General features: G+C 38.9%; 1 protein-coding gene across 6 annotated transcripts in view; it reads right to left on the reverse strand.

The window, feature by feature from the left end:
* NALCN (sodium leak channel, non-selective) overlaps nucleotides 1–18,885 on the reverse strand; it is a 248,133-nt gene that overhangs the window by 185,180 nt on the left and 44,068 nt on the right. For 5 of the 6 annotated variants that reach the window (XM_075424290.1, XM_075424306.1, XM_075424274.1 and 2 more), the window contains exon 7: nucleotides 6,673–6,827. In XM_075424290.1, coding sequence (XP_075280405.1) covers nucleotides 6,673–6,827 — 155 coding nt within the window. Of the gene's footprint in view, nucleotides 1–6,672; nucleotides 6,828–18,885 lie in introns of those variants that run through there. The other variant, XM_075424314.1, reaches the window with a different exon arrangement.

Consider the following 18,885-nt stretch of genomic DNA (forward strand, 5'->3'; position numbering starts at 1 on the left):
ACTTCTACTGTCTCTTTAAGAACCTGTAGCAGTCTCCTGCAGTCAAATTCATTATATGGGTGTCCCCATAAACAGATGGATTTGTAGCTCTGAATGCTTGCTGTTTCTAGGAGTACCTAATCGGGGATCTGATTCAGGCTGACTTTTCAGCTTTTATTCCAGACTGGTATGAGCATCCTTCCTCCCTTTCCAGCTGTTTGGCTTTCATGTGTCCATCACACCAACCACTCAACACACTACTCAGCCACTCTAATCCTAGAGACAGGCACCCAACCTCTAGGCAACACTAAATCTCTCATGGAAAATATACTTAACCGTCTGTGGCAGTGAGGCACAAAATCCAGATTCACGGTGTACATTCTGAACCTTAATTCCTTCCTTCTGAACAATGGACCTAATGCCACCCCAATCTTCTTCCACTCTGAGAGTAGCGCCTTCGCAATTCAAACTGCTTGCACACTCTAAGTCTTTTCCGCATCATATAGGAACTCCTCAGAGAACCAATGTAAGTCCCATGTTTGGTAGATAAAATTTCAATTTATGAGTAAACAAAGGGACTATTTTGATCCCAGTACAAGTCTTTCATTGAAACAATACCTATAAGTGGATTGAGGAAGTTGACTTTGGCCCCACTGTGATGTCTGCTTTAACAAACACTAAATTAGGTTCACTTTTAATCTAATCATGGTAGACATTTTTCAACAGTGACACAGAAAATCTTTTCTTCTAATTACCAATTTTTAAAAAAGCTCTCAACTGTAGGCATGTCAAGAATATTCAAACTCTGGGTCACATATTATAAGGGAAAAGGCCTTATAGTAAAAGTGGGAAATATCTGAGACCTAAAGCTCTGTTGCTGTTTTACAGCCCATGAAATGAGATGATTTTGCTGGCTCACCATGCCATTGAACAGTGTTCAGTTCTACTGTAAGGAAAGTAAGGTTTAATACAGATGCAATTTTTGTATATGTGCTTTGAAGCACTCCTTACCACTGAAATTTCATTATTGGTCTCCAAGATACATGTGTGTGTTTATCCTGTAAACTAAACATTAATAAGGTAGTCTTTGTCAAATACTTTCTGCAGGTATGAGATGTAATTAGTATCATTTAATAGGGTACTGGCCCTAGCAAATGACAGATAGGTTGATCAAACAGCACAGAATAAGATCTCCTCCTTTTCCGCTCAGAATGATCTTTCATGGCATAAACTTCTTTCCCTTACTTTTTAAAGAATATTTTTAAACTTTTTAAGTTTAAAAATTTTTTAAACTTTTAAAGAATTTTTTTAAACTTTTAGGTATCCTTCATTCTGGACTTTCTTTTCCTTTTGAGAATATTTGAAGCAATATGTAGCACTCTAAATCATGAAAAAACATTCTCTAGGATTACGTGAAGAGTAAAATCAGTAATGTAGCTGCAAGTGTACATCTGTATATGATTACAGATGATTGCACTCATGAGACATGTGGAATGATTACTAGCCAGATGCTACAAAAATCTGAATGCAAAAGGATCTGTACTGGGTGGAAGGTACAGGTAAGGAGGAAAACTTCCCAGGATCCAGCAACAGCAGGGGTTCTGGCACATTTGTGTCTCTGTGGCACCCTTTCCAGCAGCACCCACATAGACAGCTCTACCAACATCCTCGGTGTGGCCCTGATAGCAATTACTGCCATGTTAAATATTGACTAAAGATAGGTGCACACTCAGATACAGTGACACGGAAGGCAGAACAACTTGTCATAGTTCTCCATTTGCCAAGTCTTGCACACTTTTATTTAATTCAACAATTACATTTATGCTTTTTAGATATACCAGATGAAAAGACTCATGCAGATACAATCACATGCCTAATGAGCTGTACAATTACTGGTGTTTATTCACAAAACAAAGGTAATTTTTCTCAGTATTTAGCTCAACATTTTTTGCACACTTTGGGATACTGTCTTCCTATCAGCTATATTTTATGGAATTAAACACAGCTAGGAAAAACACAGAGAAGAGAATAAAATCAGAAAGAAGAAACAGGCCAACTGTGAATGTACCCGAAGCTCTCAGTGGGAGACAAGGCTGAAGGCTGTTCTAATATGAAGGAAACATCAACCTTTTAATAGAAGCCTGAATCAAAATCAGCTAAGAAGTCTGAGAAAAAGAAGAGTTTGACAGTACCACACAGGTATAGTCAATAGTAAGGAGCTTTGCCACCCACATCCACACAGCCAGGCAAGCCTTTCATTCATATCCTTCCTCTTACTCCCACTCAGCCCCACAGGTAGTATTCGAAAAATCTTTCGAGCATCCCGATGAATAAAAAACTCCATTTAATATGAAGGCTCCAACTGAATAAGAACACCTACTTAAGTTCTCTGTCAAACTGTTGGAACAAATACTTGGTTTCTACTGAGTTCATGAGAAACTTACTGGAAGAAAGCAGTAACTTCTTGTAGCCTCTCTTCAGCTGGAATCTGAAACATCTCAAGCCACCTCACTTAGAGGGGCAGATTATTCTCTCTATTCTGTCCTCCCATTTCAGAACTTCACAGAGAAAGGGATTTGGGGTACTGAGGGCTTAGCTAATGGGTTCTCCACTCAATGTTTCATTAATTCACCAGTTTCACAAACAATTCTAAGACAGACCTCTGTGACTGTTGCTCATAACTTTCCTAGAGTTATAGCCAGACAGAACTGCCCTGGCTTTTAGTAATTTCGCTCTCATTAGAGACTACACTGGTGAAGCTGGCAAAACTGACTGGTGTTAATTTCATTCTACATCTAATCTAGAAATATACATGTTGAAGAACAGAGGCACTAGCTGTAGATATATGCTGATGTGGCCCATGTTTGAAAAATTTATATTATTAATACATACTGAAAGGGTGCAGGCACTGGAGAACCTATGGCACAAATCTTACTTTATTACTTCTGTACAAATGCAGAATGGAAGCAGGTTTTGTAAGAGACGAGAAGCACCTGACCATCTACATCTTGATTTCAAAAGGCTTTTAACATTCTCTTACCATGAAAACATACAGAAATATGACCAGGTGAAACTGCTGTGTGATGGGTGCAAAACCATTTAAGTGTCCGCATGAGCAACTATTAATGAAACATTGTCACGAAAAGGAAGACTGTCAAACAAGGTTTCAACAGAGTCTGATCTTGGTCTGGTTCTATTTACTTTTTCACTCTTGACCAGGTTGATAGAAAATAAATTAACTCCTCAAATTTCAGCTAAAAGTAAGCCAAGAGGCACTGAAAGTATTCAGAAAGAAAGAATTAGAATTCCAGAAGATCTTTGCAAAATGAAGAAATAGTCCGAAAGAAAAAAGAAAGTATGCTTTTCAACAGAGACAAATGCAAGCCTTTACATTTTAAAAGAAATAATCAAGTAAACAAATAAAGGATGGGAAACAGTGATGGCAGCTCTTTCAAAAGGACACAAGGGCTGTCACATGAATCACCCACAACATGCTGTTCTGAAAATGGAAAACATCTCACTGGGATGTAGAAGCTGTAATAAAGCTTAAGAACACATAAAGTAATGGCCCTACTGGGGTATTCTGCCAGTACTGAACTTCAACAAAGAGGTAAATCAGCTGGAGAAAGTCTAGAGAAGGACAATAAGAATAATTTAAGGTATAAAATGTAAGTTCAATAGCAAAAGACTGAAACATTTGGAGCTATATAGCCCAGCAGGGCCACAGAGGGTAGCAGAGGCATAGTGATAGTCTAGAAAGATGCAGAAAAGCTTTTTTAAAGTTTTCTCTATGTCAGTAGTGAGTAAGGTGAGAAATTATAATCTTAAATTACAAAAAAGATAGATTCAGGTTATACTTTAGAAAAAATATTCCTACGAGTACAGACAATGAATCAGTACAATAGATTGCCTGGAAAGATTGTAAAGTCTGCTTCACGTCAGAAGGGGATGGCTTAGATTATTTTGACAGGATGACTTCAAGCTGTATTTATCAGTCGTCTGTACCTGTGTTCTTCCTTAAAATATACATACATACTTGCATAGAAGCACACGTGAAACAGATAAACAGAACGCCTCAAAACTAAAAATAGTACATTTGGGAAATAAATACATTGTTAAGTAACAAAACTTACACTATCATCTTTCCAATTTTCATCCCTTTAAAGCCAAAGCCATTTATAAAAGTGGGAGGAAGGTATGGCCAAAATTAAGGGATTATCCAAATATGAAACTACCTAATTGGCATAGGCCTCACAGTATAAAAAACTCTATTAACTTTCATCTGATTAGGACAGTTTGGTCTTCACCCAGCAATAAAATTGTAAAACCCCCTCACTTTAAAGAGAAGAAAAATAACAGAAATAATCAAATTCAAACAGGCATAGCATGTACTTATATATCACAAATTAAGTGGTACTAATTATACAGTAGCTGCCAAACTGCTATGCTTTTGTGATTTTTATAATGATAGATTTCAGGAACCAACAGGACAGGCTGCATAATAATATCTGCAAGTAAAATATCACTGAATGTATACAATAAAATAGCATAATTACTCAGAAAATATGTACCGCATTACTTACCTGTTAACTACATACAAAGGGGCATCACAAAATGTAGATTTATAAAATATGGATAAACTTGCTGGTTATAACCCTGTTTATAATATTTGAGGAAGCTTATTTAACATTTTTTGGCAAAGCTGTTGTGTCTTACCCAGTTTTTTAAAGTTTAGCTTTCAATTGATACTCAATTACTCGCTGCTGTACTGAGAGGTGTTATATCCTGGTTACCTACTTCTAGACAAAAACAATATATCAATGACAAGTCTCCTAAATCTATTAGCAATCTTTGATCTTTAAAATGCAACACTCAGAATGACATACTGATCAAGTACAGGACTGTGACTCAGGAGATCAGAGTTTGAGCCCTGTTTTTCCAACCAGCATTGCAGGCACCCTGGGACAAACTTTTTCGCCTGTCTTTGTCAGTCTTCCCCCATCATCAAGAACATTCTGGCCTCCTTTATTAAGCACTCTGAGCCTTGTTCAAATCCTCTACCCACTTCAGCTTGTCTAAGGCATTGCAACTACTTTTCCCTGGTGACCAGGTAGGCAGCTAGAATAACGGCCTTCAACGCCACAAATAATTTTGCATGTCAAGATAAGCAGGGTGATTTCAATCTGAGGCATAATTACGCTGGTGATACACCTATCCTACCTCCTCTGCCAAACCATCTCAAACTAGAGAACTTGCATGTGGATGTTTTTAGCTTCTGTGTGTGAACACAGCTCGTGTTCACCCAGGCATGGCAGTATGTCACTAACTTAGGAATGTGAAGGTTCTCTGAGAGATCAGACAGGGTTATCCTTTGAGATCTACTGCAGAAAAAAATGTATATAAAACATAGGTATCAGTAGTGATTATCAGTAGTGCTATTCAGCTAGCAGTACCGGTACAACTGGTATGCCTCTGACTCCCAGAGGAAAGAGAATGGAGCTTGGTTGAAATCAGTTTTTTCTCCCCCTCTCACAACAAAAAAGAAAGGACACAAATGGCAGGTTTTGTTCAGAAAGTATTTGGTATGAGAGAGTACTTGTTGTAACAGGACTCTGAGACTATTTCTTGTAACTCTTTGGCTCATTGTGTATATTCAGCAGCCTGGGAACCAACTGAAGTGATTTCAGTTGCAAAGGCTTTCAGTATTCAAAAAAACTTTTTGGATTGCAGTCATTCAGTCATTAAACCTTTTTATTACATTCAAGTTCAGCTGGGGCCAGGATAACAGTCTGGAGCTCAAGCCAGGAAAAATGAAAAAAAAAAGCTTGTCAGTCAGAGAGATGCCTCAGAAAGAATACGGCCTGCAGGCATGCTTTATCATTTGAAGGGACTTCCCTACCTGTGCTGAAACGAAAATTAACAGCTGCAGGCTCCTGTTGGACCTTTTTCTGTTAAATAAATGTGAGCTAACCACAATGTTCTGACAGGGTAGCTGCATATTTTCCATTTGGATATGGATCTTGCCACAGCTGCCCATGCTCTTGCCACCTTTCCTGAATTATTGTTCTACGCTTGTTTCCCCATGGGGATGACATGACACATTGCAGCTAGCAGAGAAGGTATTCTCCTGGTGACTCTGCAGTGTTTTTCACAGAACACAAAATGCAGCTGTACTGCAAAATCTGCCTGACTCCCAATCATTTTTCTGGGTGATGTTCTGACCTACACAGTTTGGATTGAGACTGCCACAGATACACATGCTCTCAGTTTCTCTCCCTCCTTCTCTTTAGAACCAAAATGATTCAAAGTAATTCTGGGTGGTTTTTTATGCATGGGAATTACTACTAAAATTAGACAAATAGGATGCATTATATACTCTAAAATGAATCATAAATAAAACACAGAAATTAGTCATCACATTTGCATACTGGTGATAATCAACAGTTGACTCTTCCTAAATAAAGACATTGTTTTAAAGTTATTTAAATCCTGGGATCCCAGGCAATGTAAAAATAGATGATAACTTCATCATTCCAAAGCAAATAGCACAGCTTCTTTCTGGCGTGTGCTCTACTTGAGCAGAATACTGATTGCACTTGCTATCTTTTCAGCACAGATATGAGCTATCTGTTCTATTAATTTCATAAACATTTTTAAATGGATACTGAAATGGATGTTACCAGTAGGACAGACCTATCTCATTAAAGCCACTGTAGCCCAGCTCTTGCCTGCTTAGTCCCAGATCTTCAAGGTCCATGCACTTAAATCCAGGTGGGCACTGGTAACCTTCTTCTAGCTCTCTGGAACAGTGGGTGTCTGGGATAGCTAAATTATTCCAGGTCACATTTCTGTGAAAAATACAAAATTAAAGTGTTACATAAACTCAACCCATAGCAAAACTAAATACTTGAAAGCGAGAGGACTAAAGTGGAAAGTACATCAGCTATTATTTTTGCTATCTGATGTTCTTTGCTATATGTTTTTTTCCTTAATTAAGCACTTATTGCAAAGGGCAAGCCAACTGACTCCTAAGACTTCAGTCTTATATAATTCTAGTACAAATAGCAACAGCAGAATTTTCATACTAATGCCTAGAGACCCCATCAAAAGTGCAGACTCTCTAAGACACACAGGAGGTAACATACAGCTGCACGAACAGTTCTTTAATGCAGTTCAGACACTGCTTCAGGCTCCTTTGCAAATACCAAGAGTGTGTTCAACTGCAGTCAACACTGTGACTTTGACTTCCACACACACTACCTGAGTAAGCTTTGACACTCTTTAAAAGGATCACTGTGGATGACTTGCCAGCCACCTGAATATGTATTTAGCTTCTTGTACCCTGAGGAAGAACTTCTTTACTTTGAAGGTGACAGAGTACTGGAACAGGCTGCCCAGAGAGGTTGCGGAGTCTCCTTCTCTGCAGATATTCAAAACCTGCCTGGATGAGGTCCTGTGCAGCCTGCTCCAGGTTAACCAGCTTTGGCAGGGGAGATGGACTAGATGATCGCCAGAGGTCCCTTCCAACCCCTACCATTCTGTGATTCTGTGACACCTTGGTCAGGCCAGGTTTCCATCGCAGATGGACAGCCACAGTCACAGGCAAGAAGTCAAATCATTACAGGTTTAGTGCAGTCAGTACCTAGGTATTACTGTGACAGTATCTAGGTATTGCTGTGACTGAAACAGATCTGATTCACTTTTAGTTCACTCCAGTAATGACTTGGTAGAACAGGTGAAAAAATTTGCACTGGTTTGAACTGGTTCAAACTGATTTATGTTGGTAAACGTAACTTTCAAAAGCAGAAAGATCATGAGACAAAGGGCAGCATGGCAACACAGTGTGTTGGGCATTTTTTACTGTTGCCAGAGGCTGAGCATCACTTGTCGTTGCAACTTCTCTGGCACCTGGGGCTGAGCTGCTGAAAAGAGTCTATCACACTGCACCAGAATGGGAATTCAGGTACGTTCAGCACTAATGGACATAGAAGCTAAAAGGAGAGGGAGGACAAGTTTGTACCTCTCTGGTCTGTTAAATCTCTGCTTGCGGCATGTACACATGACGATGGGTATTCAAGTACTCCCAAACTTTGGTAAGGAGAACCTTAAGCAGTTGATTCCTCCTGAGCACTGATAGCACCCAGTTAATAATTGCAATACATAGTCCTTTGCCAAAACCAAACACTGGTCACCCCATTTCCCAAGAAGTAGTTTAGTTAAGAGGTAACCCTAGCAAACGGCCCCTCTCCATCCTGAGCAGGTCCCTGTTAGGGTCTACAAAGCAACACAGCACAGTATTACAGCACAGAAGTGAGGATTCACGTTACTTGTGCTATGAGTCAGCTGGGTAAACCAGAGAGAAGAAAGGTTGCAATATGACATGGCTCCAACTATGCTGAACAGGTACACAGCTAAGCAACACCCGTTTTTCTCCTTGCTTCTCTTCTCTCATCCAGCAAATGAAAATCCTGATTTTTGGTTCAGTCCTAGGGCAATTTCAAATCAGACATTAAAAGCTAATCACAGCGAGTTCTGGTCTGAGAAAAAAAAACAGTTGACAGCATTTTTCCATTCATGTTCAGGTTGATTCTGACTTCCTGGTCACAGCACAGACTTGATACAGAAACACCCAAAATGAATTGCTGAAAGTTACAAAGTAAATCTTGTAGTTTTCACCCTGTTATCTTGAGGCTTCAGACCAGTGCCTTAAAACTCACCATTTTAACTAATCTTGCTTGTCCACAGAAAAGGTTAAACTTTTCAGTCTGCCCTTTAGTATACTTTGTAACTTAATGTTCTTCTGAAAGTCCTCTTCTTTTAATCTAACTCAGAGTTGCATTTTGACAACTAAATTGGGTGAAAGGAAGCTTTAATTACTTTATTTTTCTTGCTTTTATGCACTGCATGCAATAGCAATACATTAGTCTAAATCCGTCAGTGTGAAACTAAAGCTTCCTACACACATTTTCCTAGGCAATTATGAATGCAGAGAAATAACTGTAGTTGTACCCATTCTGTAGTCATTTCTTCATGATACAAGAAAGCCATACATATCTGCATGGATGCACACACAGACATGTACAGCTCCAGCTGAAGATTTAAACAACACCCTGAAATTTAGCTATGTGTGTTAACTAGAAAGATGCACAAGCATATATACACTCACTCCACTTTTTGTAAACATGCTCAGTACACGTCACTCAAGAATCTAAAAATTCATCTGGGGACCTTAATTCCTTTATACTAGAATATGTTAATTCATACCCAGTTGTATGCTTTAATTACATTAGATATGGGATACTGCCATCAAAGAGCCATTATAATATACAGAATTATCATAAGACAACATTTAATGGATATTTTCAGAAATGAAAATGAATCATTGGCTCGAGCACATTCAGAACCCCAGATACTGGCATCTAATGAATTTTATATTATGGTTGGCATTAGAAAATCACTCAGATCCAACAGGCTAGCAGTGTTAGGGCATATTATTAAAAGTATTGCTGGCTCATTCACCACAATGCAAAACACTCATTTTAAGTGCTTCATTTAAACCTAGGTCATTTTTATATCCCATCAAACCTCTTTCTGAAGAAAAGCTGTCCCCATGCACTGAGTATGATTTAGGCTAAAAAGTAAGAATCTCTGCTTATAGTACCTGTACAGATATAGGCTTTTTTTTGACCAGTGTCACTAGGCAATTTGTGTTCTGCCTCAAGACAGTAAATAAGCATAGACTAGTCTACATGGACTAGACAATGTTAGACATCTAGTCTAGAAGTGGCTAGAATACCAGACATTTTCAATATCAGATGATTTAAATTGTTCTATTCCTTCACAGGCCATACTCAACATCCATCACGTACTGAGATGCTGAGTCAGCACATAACTAGTTTTAAGCATCTCAAAACTTTGATTAGACAATGTGCTTAAATATCTTGCTGAACAGGGTGCCTTGATAAAATTATGAATTCTTGCAACATGACCAAAGAAATAATTCATCCTAATAGACCAACTGAGCATTTTTATGCAGAGCATTCAATGTGCATGGAGTACAGCATCAGCCCAACAAGGAAGCAGAGAAATTAGTTCTGCACAGGAATGCAAAGGATGCAGAAGGAGAATTGAGTCCACATTTGCTTGGTAAGAATCCTCCAATAATAAGATTGTTGCAAAAGACATAGCAGTGCTACTCTGACATGTTTTTAACCGCCTGAAGAATGTTCTGACTACATACATACATACACCACGAGAAGTACCCGAATTGATGTATCTTGGCAGTACATGCGCCTGTTTTCCATGGCATCTGTAGCAAAACCGCTCTTTCAATCACTATGTGCTCATGTGTCATGGTTTAACCCCAGCCGGCAACTAAGCACCACACAGCTGTTCGCTCACTCCACCCGCAGCAGGATGTGGGGAAGAGAATTGGAAGGGTAAAAGTGAGAAAACTTGTGGGTTGAGATAAAGAACATTTTCATAATTGAAATGAATAACAATAATAAAAAATATTGTAATGAAAAGGAAAATAACAAAGAGAAAGAAATAAAACTCAAGAAAGACAAGTGATGCAAATGAAAGCAACTGTTCACCACCAACCGACAGCTGCCCAGACAGTCCCTGAGCAGCAGCCCCCTGGCCAACCTTCCTCCTAGTTTGTTGCTGAGCATGACGTCATATGGGATGGAATATTCCTTTGGTCAGTCTGGGTCAGCTGTTCTGGCTGTGTTTCCTCCCAGCCTCTTGCATATTCCCAGCCTACTCGCTGCTGGAGTGGCACGAGGAGCAGAAAAGGCCTTGACACTGTGTAAGAACTGCTCAGCAATAGCTACACATCCCTGAATTATCAACACTGTTTGCAGCACGAATTCAAAACATAGCCCCATACTAGCTACTATGAAGAAATTTAACTCTTCCCCAGCCAAACTCAGCACAGCATGTGAGCACAATCTTTCTTTGAGCACAAACTCTCTTTGAGCACCATCACTTTATTAGGGTTGTTCTTCAAAGAGAGGTTTTGACATCTTAAGAGACAAATCACCCGTGGTAGCTCCTAACTTCCTATTTTCTGTTAGCCTGACCTTCTGTGCTGAAAATAGAAATGGAGAAAAAATGAGATTCTTTTTTATTCTGGTATTCTATTAATTTTCTAAGATATCACCAGAAAGCCATTCAAAATTAACAATCTATTCATGTAGCTATCAGATCCAGAAAATCACAGAAAAAATTAAGCAGGATTTTTATTGATAAAGTATTTAAAAAAATATTCCAAATGGTCAATTAGGTAATGAAGTCACTAACTAAAAATGAATTAACTGGAGCTGAAGGATTGTCTGTATTAGTTGAAAGGAACCATATGTCTCTGCACCAACACCAGGCACTGCACAGCTGCTGACTAAAGAACTACTGTGTTGGTAAAAAAACCATAGCAGACATAAAAAATGGCTGGTGGATCATGAAGCAAGTAAGTAGCAACTATACAGCTTCCAAACAGGGAGCAATACATCAACTGGGACTTCAGAGGAATTGGCACTGGGTTCTGTGTTATCCATTATCATTAGTGACCTGTGGGACTGTGTAAACTCTGCTTCATCGAAATCACACAAAGCATATGTTGAAGGATAACAAAAAGCTTTGAGAACAGAGAGATTAAAGGTTACTCTCAGTAACTGTGATTTAACATCAAGTAATGAATTCTGAAAGTGATAGAACCTAAATGCAAAATGGACACTGCTGTACAGAAAGCACTAATACTGAAATAGGCTTCAATCAGATGATCCATAAGAGAGAGATTTCTCTTTAAGGTATCAAGAATTCAGAGTTTCCTCTTCTGCTATATGAATTTAGATGTCAAGAGAAGTGTGGCCAGAAGGGCAAGGGAGGCAATTCTGCCCCTTTACTCTGCTCCCGTGAGACCCCACCTGGAGTACTGCATCCAGCTCTGGAGCCCCCAACATAAGAAGGACATGGATGTGTTGGAGTGGGTCCAGAGGAGGGCCACGAAGATGATCAGAGGGCTGAAGTACCTCTTCTACGAGGACAGGCTAAGAGAGTTGGGGCTGTTCAGCCTGGAGAAGGAAAGGCTCTGGGGTGACCTTATAGCAGCCTTCCAGTACCTGAACGGAGCCTACAGGAAGGATGGAGAGGGACTTTTCACAAGGGTGTGTAGTGATAGGACAAGGGGGAATGGCTGTAAACTAAAAGAGGGCAGATTTAGATTAGATATTAGGAAGAAATTCTTCACCATGAGGGTGGTGAAACACTGGCCCAGGTTGCCCAGAGAAGCTGTGGATGCCCCCTCCCTGGCAGTGTTCAAGGCCAGGTTGGATGGAGCTCTGAGCAACCTGGTCTAGTGGAAGATGTCCCTGCTGATGGCAGGGGGGTTGGAATCAGATGATCTTTCAGGTACCTTCCAACCCTTACCATTCTATGATTCTATGATTCTATGATTTTCATGCCTATACATTTTTCTACAAGACTCCTCTGTTTTGCCATATTGCCAGAACAGGAGGCAAAAGCAAGTGAGAATATAGCAATAAACCTGAAATAAATCTGGAAGAGAGCACAGAGCTCCCTTCTGCAGAGAAGTTCCTGCAGCTCAAATTAAATTGATTCTGGGCCAGGATCACTCAATAAACATTTTCTGATAAAGTAATACTGTGGTTCTACGTTGAATTTAGACAAGCTTTCTCATGAGTATTAGTAATACTGCTCTCTTACATTATATAGGTAAATGATATCTAATTCATTGGTCTTTATGCTGAAAACCAGGGTCATCTACTACCACGAAACACCTTAACTGCACCACTCTAGACAATTATTATAGCCCATGACCATTTTTTTAAGCTTTAAATTCTATATTATATCAGTATTTTATGAAATGAGATGTATTTACAAGCTGGGTTCATAGTGGGAAAGCAAGGTTAGATGTGTCATAAGCATCCTGATTTTAGCAATGTTTTTGGAGCTTTCTTTGAAGAACCAAAATATAAATGCAAGATATGTATAGACTGGCAGATTAAAAATTACGGAACCTCTCAGGTCACAGATCCGATATAGCAAATACTAATTTCTAGGGTAGCAAACATTAACTTCTGTCTTGCCAATCATACAGAAGAACAGATCTTCACATCCTGTGTAGAAAAAGACTTAGCCACAAACACTCTGCATTCTAGATTTAAAACTCCCTCCTGAAATTGAGTCAATGCAAATACCCAAGACTTGTAACTCAGTTTGATTTTCCTCACACAGACAGGTAGTGCCATTTGGGATGCCTGATGGTGACCCGTTTAATCTTTAGGTGCTGATGCAGGAGGTCACAGGTCTCTGTAGGTCCTGTGCCACACCTCAGAACCCTGTGTCATACTTGAGTGTCTTGCACACATCACCTATTTCAAGTAGCACTAAATGCCTACACATGGATAACAGCATGAAGCCCTTCAGGTTAAAAAAATGATGGTTCCTATGGTAAATAAGCCAAGTGATCAGCCTTAGTTTGCTTTCCCCTGATACCAACATTCAGTTTTAGAGCACAGAACCTTGTTTTCCAATAAAGAGACTTTCCTTAAAGAAGGTAATTTACAGAAATGAAAAAGGAAAAAAAAAAGATAGTCCTGGCACATCCATAATTATTCGCTGTAATTTGATACCAATAAAAATGAGGAAATTTGATATTAAGGTTCCTGTGACAACATTATACCAGCAACATTGTGTAGAAGGGACGTTTTAAATAACTTTTCCATTTAGAATCTGTCCTTTTAAAAGCTCATATAGCTCATGCCAACTACTATACAGCCGCCAATATCACTAGGCAGTTAAAAAGATATCTTTCATACTCCCATTTACACTTGCTTTCAGAGACTTGCGGAATTTAAAAGATAGGAAGCCTAGATGGAAAAGTGCTTGCTTTTTATCTGAATCCTTGTAAAAAAGAAAAGGGAGAAGGGTTAAAGTTCATTTATTGCTTGGTGACCGTGAAAGCAACCTAAGCACCTAGGCAAATTTCCTTTCATTTGCCCTTTTAAACGTGTCTTTTATTCCCAAATTTGCACGTTAATTCTCAGAGTGTTAACCCAAACAAGTCCATTTTCTCCAGTGGGAAGCTCTGAACATACAACTGCTGTTAAACAGATAGTTCCTAGACTACTTCCTTACACACTGTTGCTCTTTTTACAGAAAGACCTAACAGCAGCCTCTCCTGCACAATTGTTAGAATACTGTGTTGTAATAAACATATTTGTAAGAATTTTGTTTCTATCATGAAATTTTCTATTGATCATTTTTGTAATTATTATCACATTATGACCTCAGCTTAACAAGGAAGATATAGACCCTCAGCAAGTTTGCTGATGACACAAAACTGGGTGGAGTGGTGGATACACCAGCAGGCTGTGCTGCCATTCAGCGTGACCTGCACAGGCTGGAGAGTTGGACACAGAGGAACCTGATGAAGTTCAACAAGAGCAAGTGCAGGGTCCTGCACATGGGGAGGAACAACCCCATGCATCAGTACAGGCTTGAGACTGACCTGCTGGAGAGCAGCTCTGCGGAGAGGGACCTGAATGTCCTGGTGGATGACAGGTTGACCATGAGCCAGCAGTGTGCCCTGGCTGCCAAGAAGGCCAGTGGCATCTTGGGGTTCATTAAGAGGAGTGTGGCCAGCAGGACGAGGGAGGTTCTCCCTCCCCTCTACACTGCCCTAGTGAGGCCCCATCTGGAGTACTGTGTCCAGTTCTGGGCTCCCCAGTTCAAGAAAGATGAGGAGCTACTGGAGAGAGTCCAGCGGAGGGCTATGAGGATGATGAGGGGACTGGAGCATCTCTCCTGCGAGGAAAGGCTGGGGGAGCTGGGCTTGTTTAGCCTGAAGCAGAGAAGGCTGAGAGGGGACCTTATAAATGTCTACAAATATCTTAAGAGTGGGTGTCAGGAGAATGGGGCCAGACTCTGTTCAGTTGTGCCCAGTGGCAGGACAAGGGGCAACAGACACAAACTGAAGCATAGCAAGTTCCATTTGAACACAAGGAAGAACTTCTTTACTTTGAGGGTGACAGAGCACTGGAACAGGTTTCCCAGAGAGGTTGTGGATTCTCCTTCTCTGGAGATATTCAAGACCCGCCTGGACAAGGTCCTGTGCAGCCTGCTGTAGGTGACCCTGCTTCGGCAGGGGGGTTGGACTATGTGATCGTCAGAGGTCCCTTCCAACCCCTAACATTCTGTGATTCTGTGATATTCTGTGATGTAGAAATCAGTGATACTGTTATTTCTAAAATTTGCAGTAGTAGTTTATCATTATTATTGGGTGTATTTTTTTGTAAGTGTACTGTCAGCTAATTCTCCTGTCACTGAAGTCAGACACATACAAAAAACTTCAGTGAAAGGAAGTCATACTGTACTTGAGTTCTATTGATAGATCTTCTAGCTTGTGCAGAAAGAGATGGTAACTTATGACAATGCTGCTGCCGGAGTCATTACAGGTTCTAGAACATCCAGGAACAGTATCATTCAAAATCACCAGTGATAGTTAACGAAATTTCAGACACTACTTCTCTGGCCTGAGGATTACAGATATGTCTAGGCACAATTCTTCCTCTAATATTTTATAATATTTTATAATCTTAGCATGCCCAAGGGTCATTTTTAAATGTCATGTTTTACTTTTAGACAAACTTAGGTCTAAAGTCATAATGTACCATACTTACAGAACCAGCTTGCCGTTTTTAATCTGAGAACAAAATCTGTTTCATCTTTTAAACTGTAAGTGTGAAAACTTCATCTATATTTAATGTTTCTCGTAATTATATCCGTAATTATAACTATGAAGCTTTCAAACCTTTCTGGTAACATATTGTCTCTGATATCTATTTATTATTTTTATCACATTAAAAGATAAGAAAGGGCATGCTTAAAGGACTCATGACTTTAGGAACACTACAAACATAAAGCTTAAGCTTTGGCAACATTCCATATTTTACATTTTGACTTGGCAAACACAGATGTCACTACTCAAGAATTAGTAACTGAGGAGAATATCCGACAGCATCTGCTATGGATAATTATATTCAAATCAACAGGCCCAAATAACTGAGGGCATCTCTCATCTCTTCTATTAATTTTTAATAAATCTTGAAATAGCAGGGAAATTCCAGAAGAATGCTAATGTGCCATTAATTTTTAAAGAACAAGCAGCATGACTGATTAGCCTGACATCAACCAAGACAAAAGAAAGAGTGAGCTGATACGAAGTCTAACTGACAAAGAACTTCAATGTAACTAACGGCAGACAGTATGGATTTAAAGAAAATAATTCTCATCATAATAACGTGATTTTGATAAGATTACAGATTTGTCCAACAAAATTGCCTAGCTTAGACTTTGTAAAGCAATTCATTCAATAACACAAGACGGATTAAAAAGTTGGCACTATGAAATATCAATAAAGCTACATGGGCTGAAAACTGACCAACTGACATGTCAGAAAAATACTTGCCAGTAAAATCATCATCATGATCCACTGTAACCAATAAGGGAGCAACAGGTATAAAATCAAGTATACGGATAAAAAAAGTAAATAACAATGCGGACAGGGCAGTCAGTTACCAGGATCATTTGGTCACCTGAATCAACTGAGACAAAATGCACTTTAATAGAGACAAATGCAAAGTTATAAATGTAGACCACCAAAAGCAAACTTTATGGCCTACGGCCTATTGAATAAAAGGTATAAAAGAGAATGGAAATACTATATTACAAAATATAGATGCTACATGAAAGTTTGAGATGAGGGGATAGTAACAGAGCATCCTCTCATATTCGTACCAATATCATCACAGCAATAAAAAGCCAGTGCTTTCCCAGACTGTACAAGCAGAACAATAATGAACTAATGTCCCTCTCTGGATGGCACTCATATAAACTGTGATTAATATTACGTACAGGGTTTTTGTTTCTATTTTTTTTAATATTTGAAAAATTGAGGAAATCATACAAAGACATGAAAATAAGAACACTAGAGAACATGCTTTGCAGTAAGAGACTTAAAGAGCTAAGTAATGTTATCTTATTAAAAAGCATATTGAAAATTGCCTCAGTTGTGCATAAGTGGATTCACACAGAGCAAATACTGAGAATTAAGGTTCTGTGTAATCTAGCATAAAAAAATAACAAGAACAGAAAGCTAACAGTTGAAGCCAGACAAATTAAGATGATGCATTAGGAACCTATTTTTTAACAGTGAAACAGTTTTTTGTATAAACAAAAAGTTCCCTTACTTATGAATTGTTCTGCCAACTAATTGAGAATAGATACATATCTAGGAGCCACACTGGATGCAGACACAAGCTATAAAGTTTTATAAAGGGGAAACAAAATGAAGTCTGACTAGGTGATTCAATTGTTTCTCTTGACTCTAAATTCAATATATAGATACTGTAATATTTTACTACTGCTAATATATTGTCTTTCAGTATATTTGCCCCAAGGTACATAGGTTTTTATATCTTTATATCAATTCAGATCTTTTATTCATTTCTATGTTCAGTTTCAGATTTCAGTATTGGGGTTTCTCGACAGTTTTCACAGTCCTCTAGTGTCTAAGCTTGAGCTTTTGTGAACAGAACTTGAAGATTCTTACTTTTTTGGTCAATTTTTCAAGAAAAAAATTGTTTACATGTTTATTCAACAAATTAAGAAAAGTACTGGTCTTACTCCCTTTCTCCTCCCACCCATATTCAGTAATAAGGCGTGATTAAATCAGACTGTCTATTATATAAGGCAGTAATACTAGGGAAAGTTTCATTTGATTTTGATTGTAGCATTTTTTTCATTTCGTACGTGACTTAAGTTAGGGTCTACAAAATGTGCCTTTGATATTCCATCTATTCCTATTCACTGCACAGGAATTTTGAAGAGATTCAAATTAAATCACCGACCTTATCTCACATGTCAGGATGTGAAAATTCAAAGACCCAGCATCTCTTAGCTGAACTACTGGAACGAGCTGCACAATAAAAAGCTACAGCTCTGCTGTCCTGACTTATCCCACCTCATTTTAGGCAATGAACGCAGACAGAGAGAGAAACACATCTCCAGAGGTTTGGAGGTTGATGGGTTCAGCCACACTGCAGAAGCATCCTTCTCTCTCTGCCAGCCAGAAAGGGAATTGAAGGCATTTAGGTTCCTAACACAGGTGCTAACATCAAAACCAGGTGACTCTGTACTCATGGCAGATCACTTCTGTGACGCAAAGCCAAGGCTGTCACTGCCCAAATGAAAACAGGATGGCTGCAGTTGCTTAACAGTTTTGACAATCTATTGGTCTGATCATTAGTTACTGGCATTAGAAGAAATTAAATTCCAATCACTCTGTCATTATCCTTCAGAGTAACAAAGACACTGAAATTATCCACAGAAGAATGAGTAAAAGAAGAAATCTTTCCTATAGGCAGTGCTGGAATGTACATCCAGGCACCAGAAAGGAAAGCTCAAAGAAGAAAATTTTCAGAAGTTCCAGTATGGATTTGTTCTTGAAGTACTATTCATGAACAGTACTATTCTGAGACTTTATCAAATGCCACCTGGCATAACAACTCTAGACAGCTCATTTTTGTGACTGGTCAATCAGTCATGAGGGAGCTGAGTTCAAACAGTAATAGCAAGATATGTTCGTTAATGCAAGACTTGATTCACAGGAATCAAAACTATGAATTAATGGCATTTGCACAATGGAGGAGGCAGTTGCTATAAGTGCTAATACATAGGAAATCAACAGGAAGAGTTAAAAACAAATCTAGCTAGCTTGCAAGAATCTGCATTTCAGCAAGTTGTATCAAACGAGACATATTTACAAGTTGAAGGGATCTCATACCTATAGTACATATTACAATCCAATTAAGTATTTCCCTAGAG

This window comes from Opisthocomus hoazin, chromosome 1 (genome assembly GCF_030867145.1).
Source record: "Opisthocomus hoazin isolate bOpiHoa1 chromosome 1, bOpiHoa1.hap1, whole genome shotgun sequence".
Lineage (NCBI taxonomy): Eukaryota > Metazoa > Chordata > Aves > Opisthocomiformes > Opisthocomidae > Opisthocomus > Opisthocomus hoazin.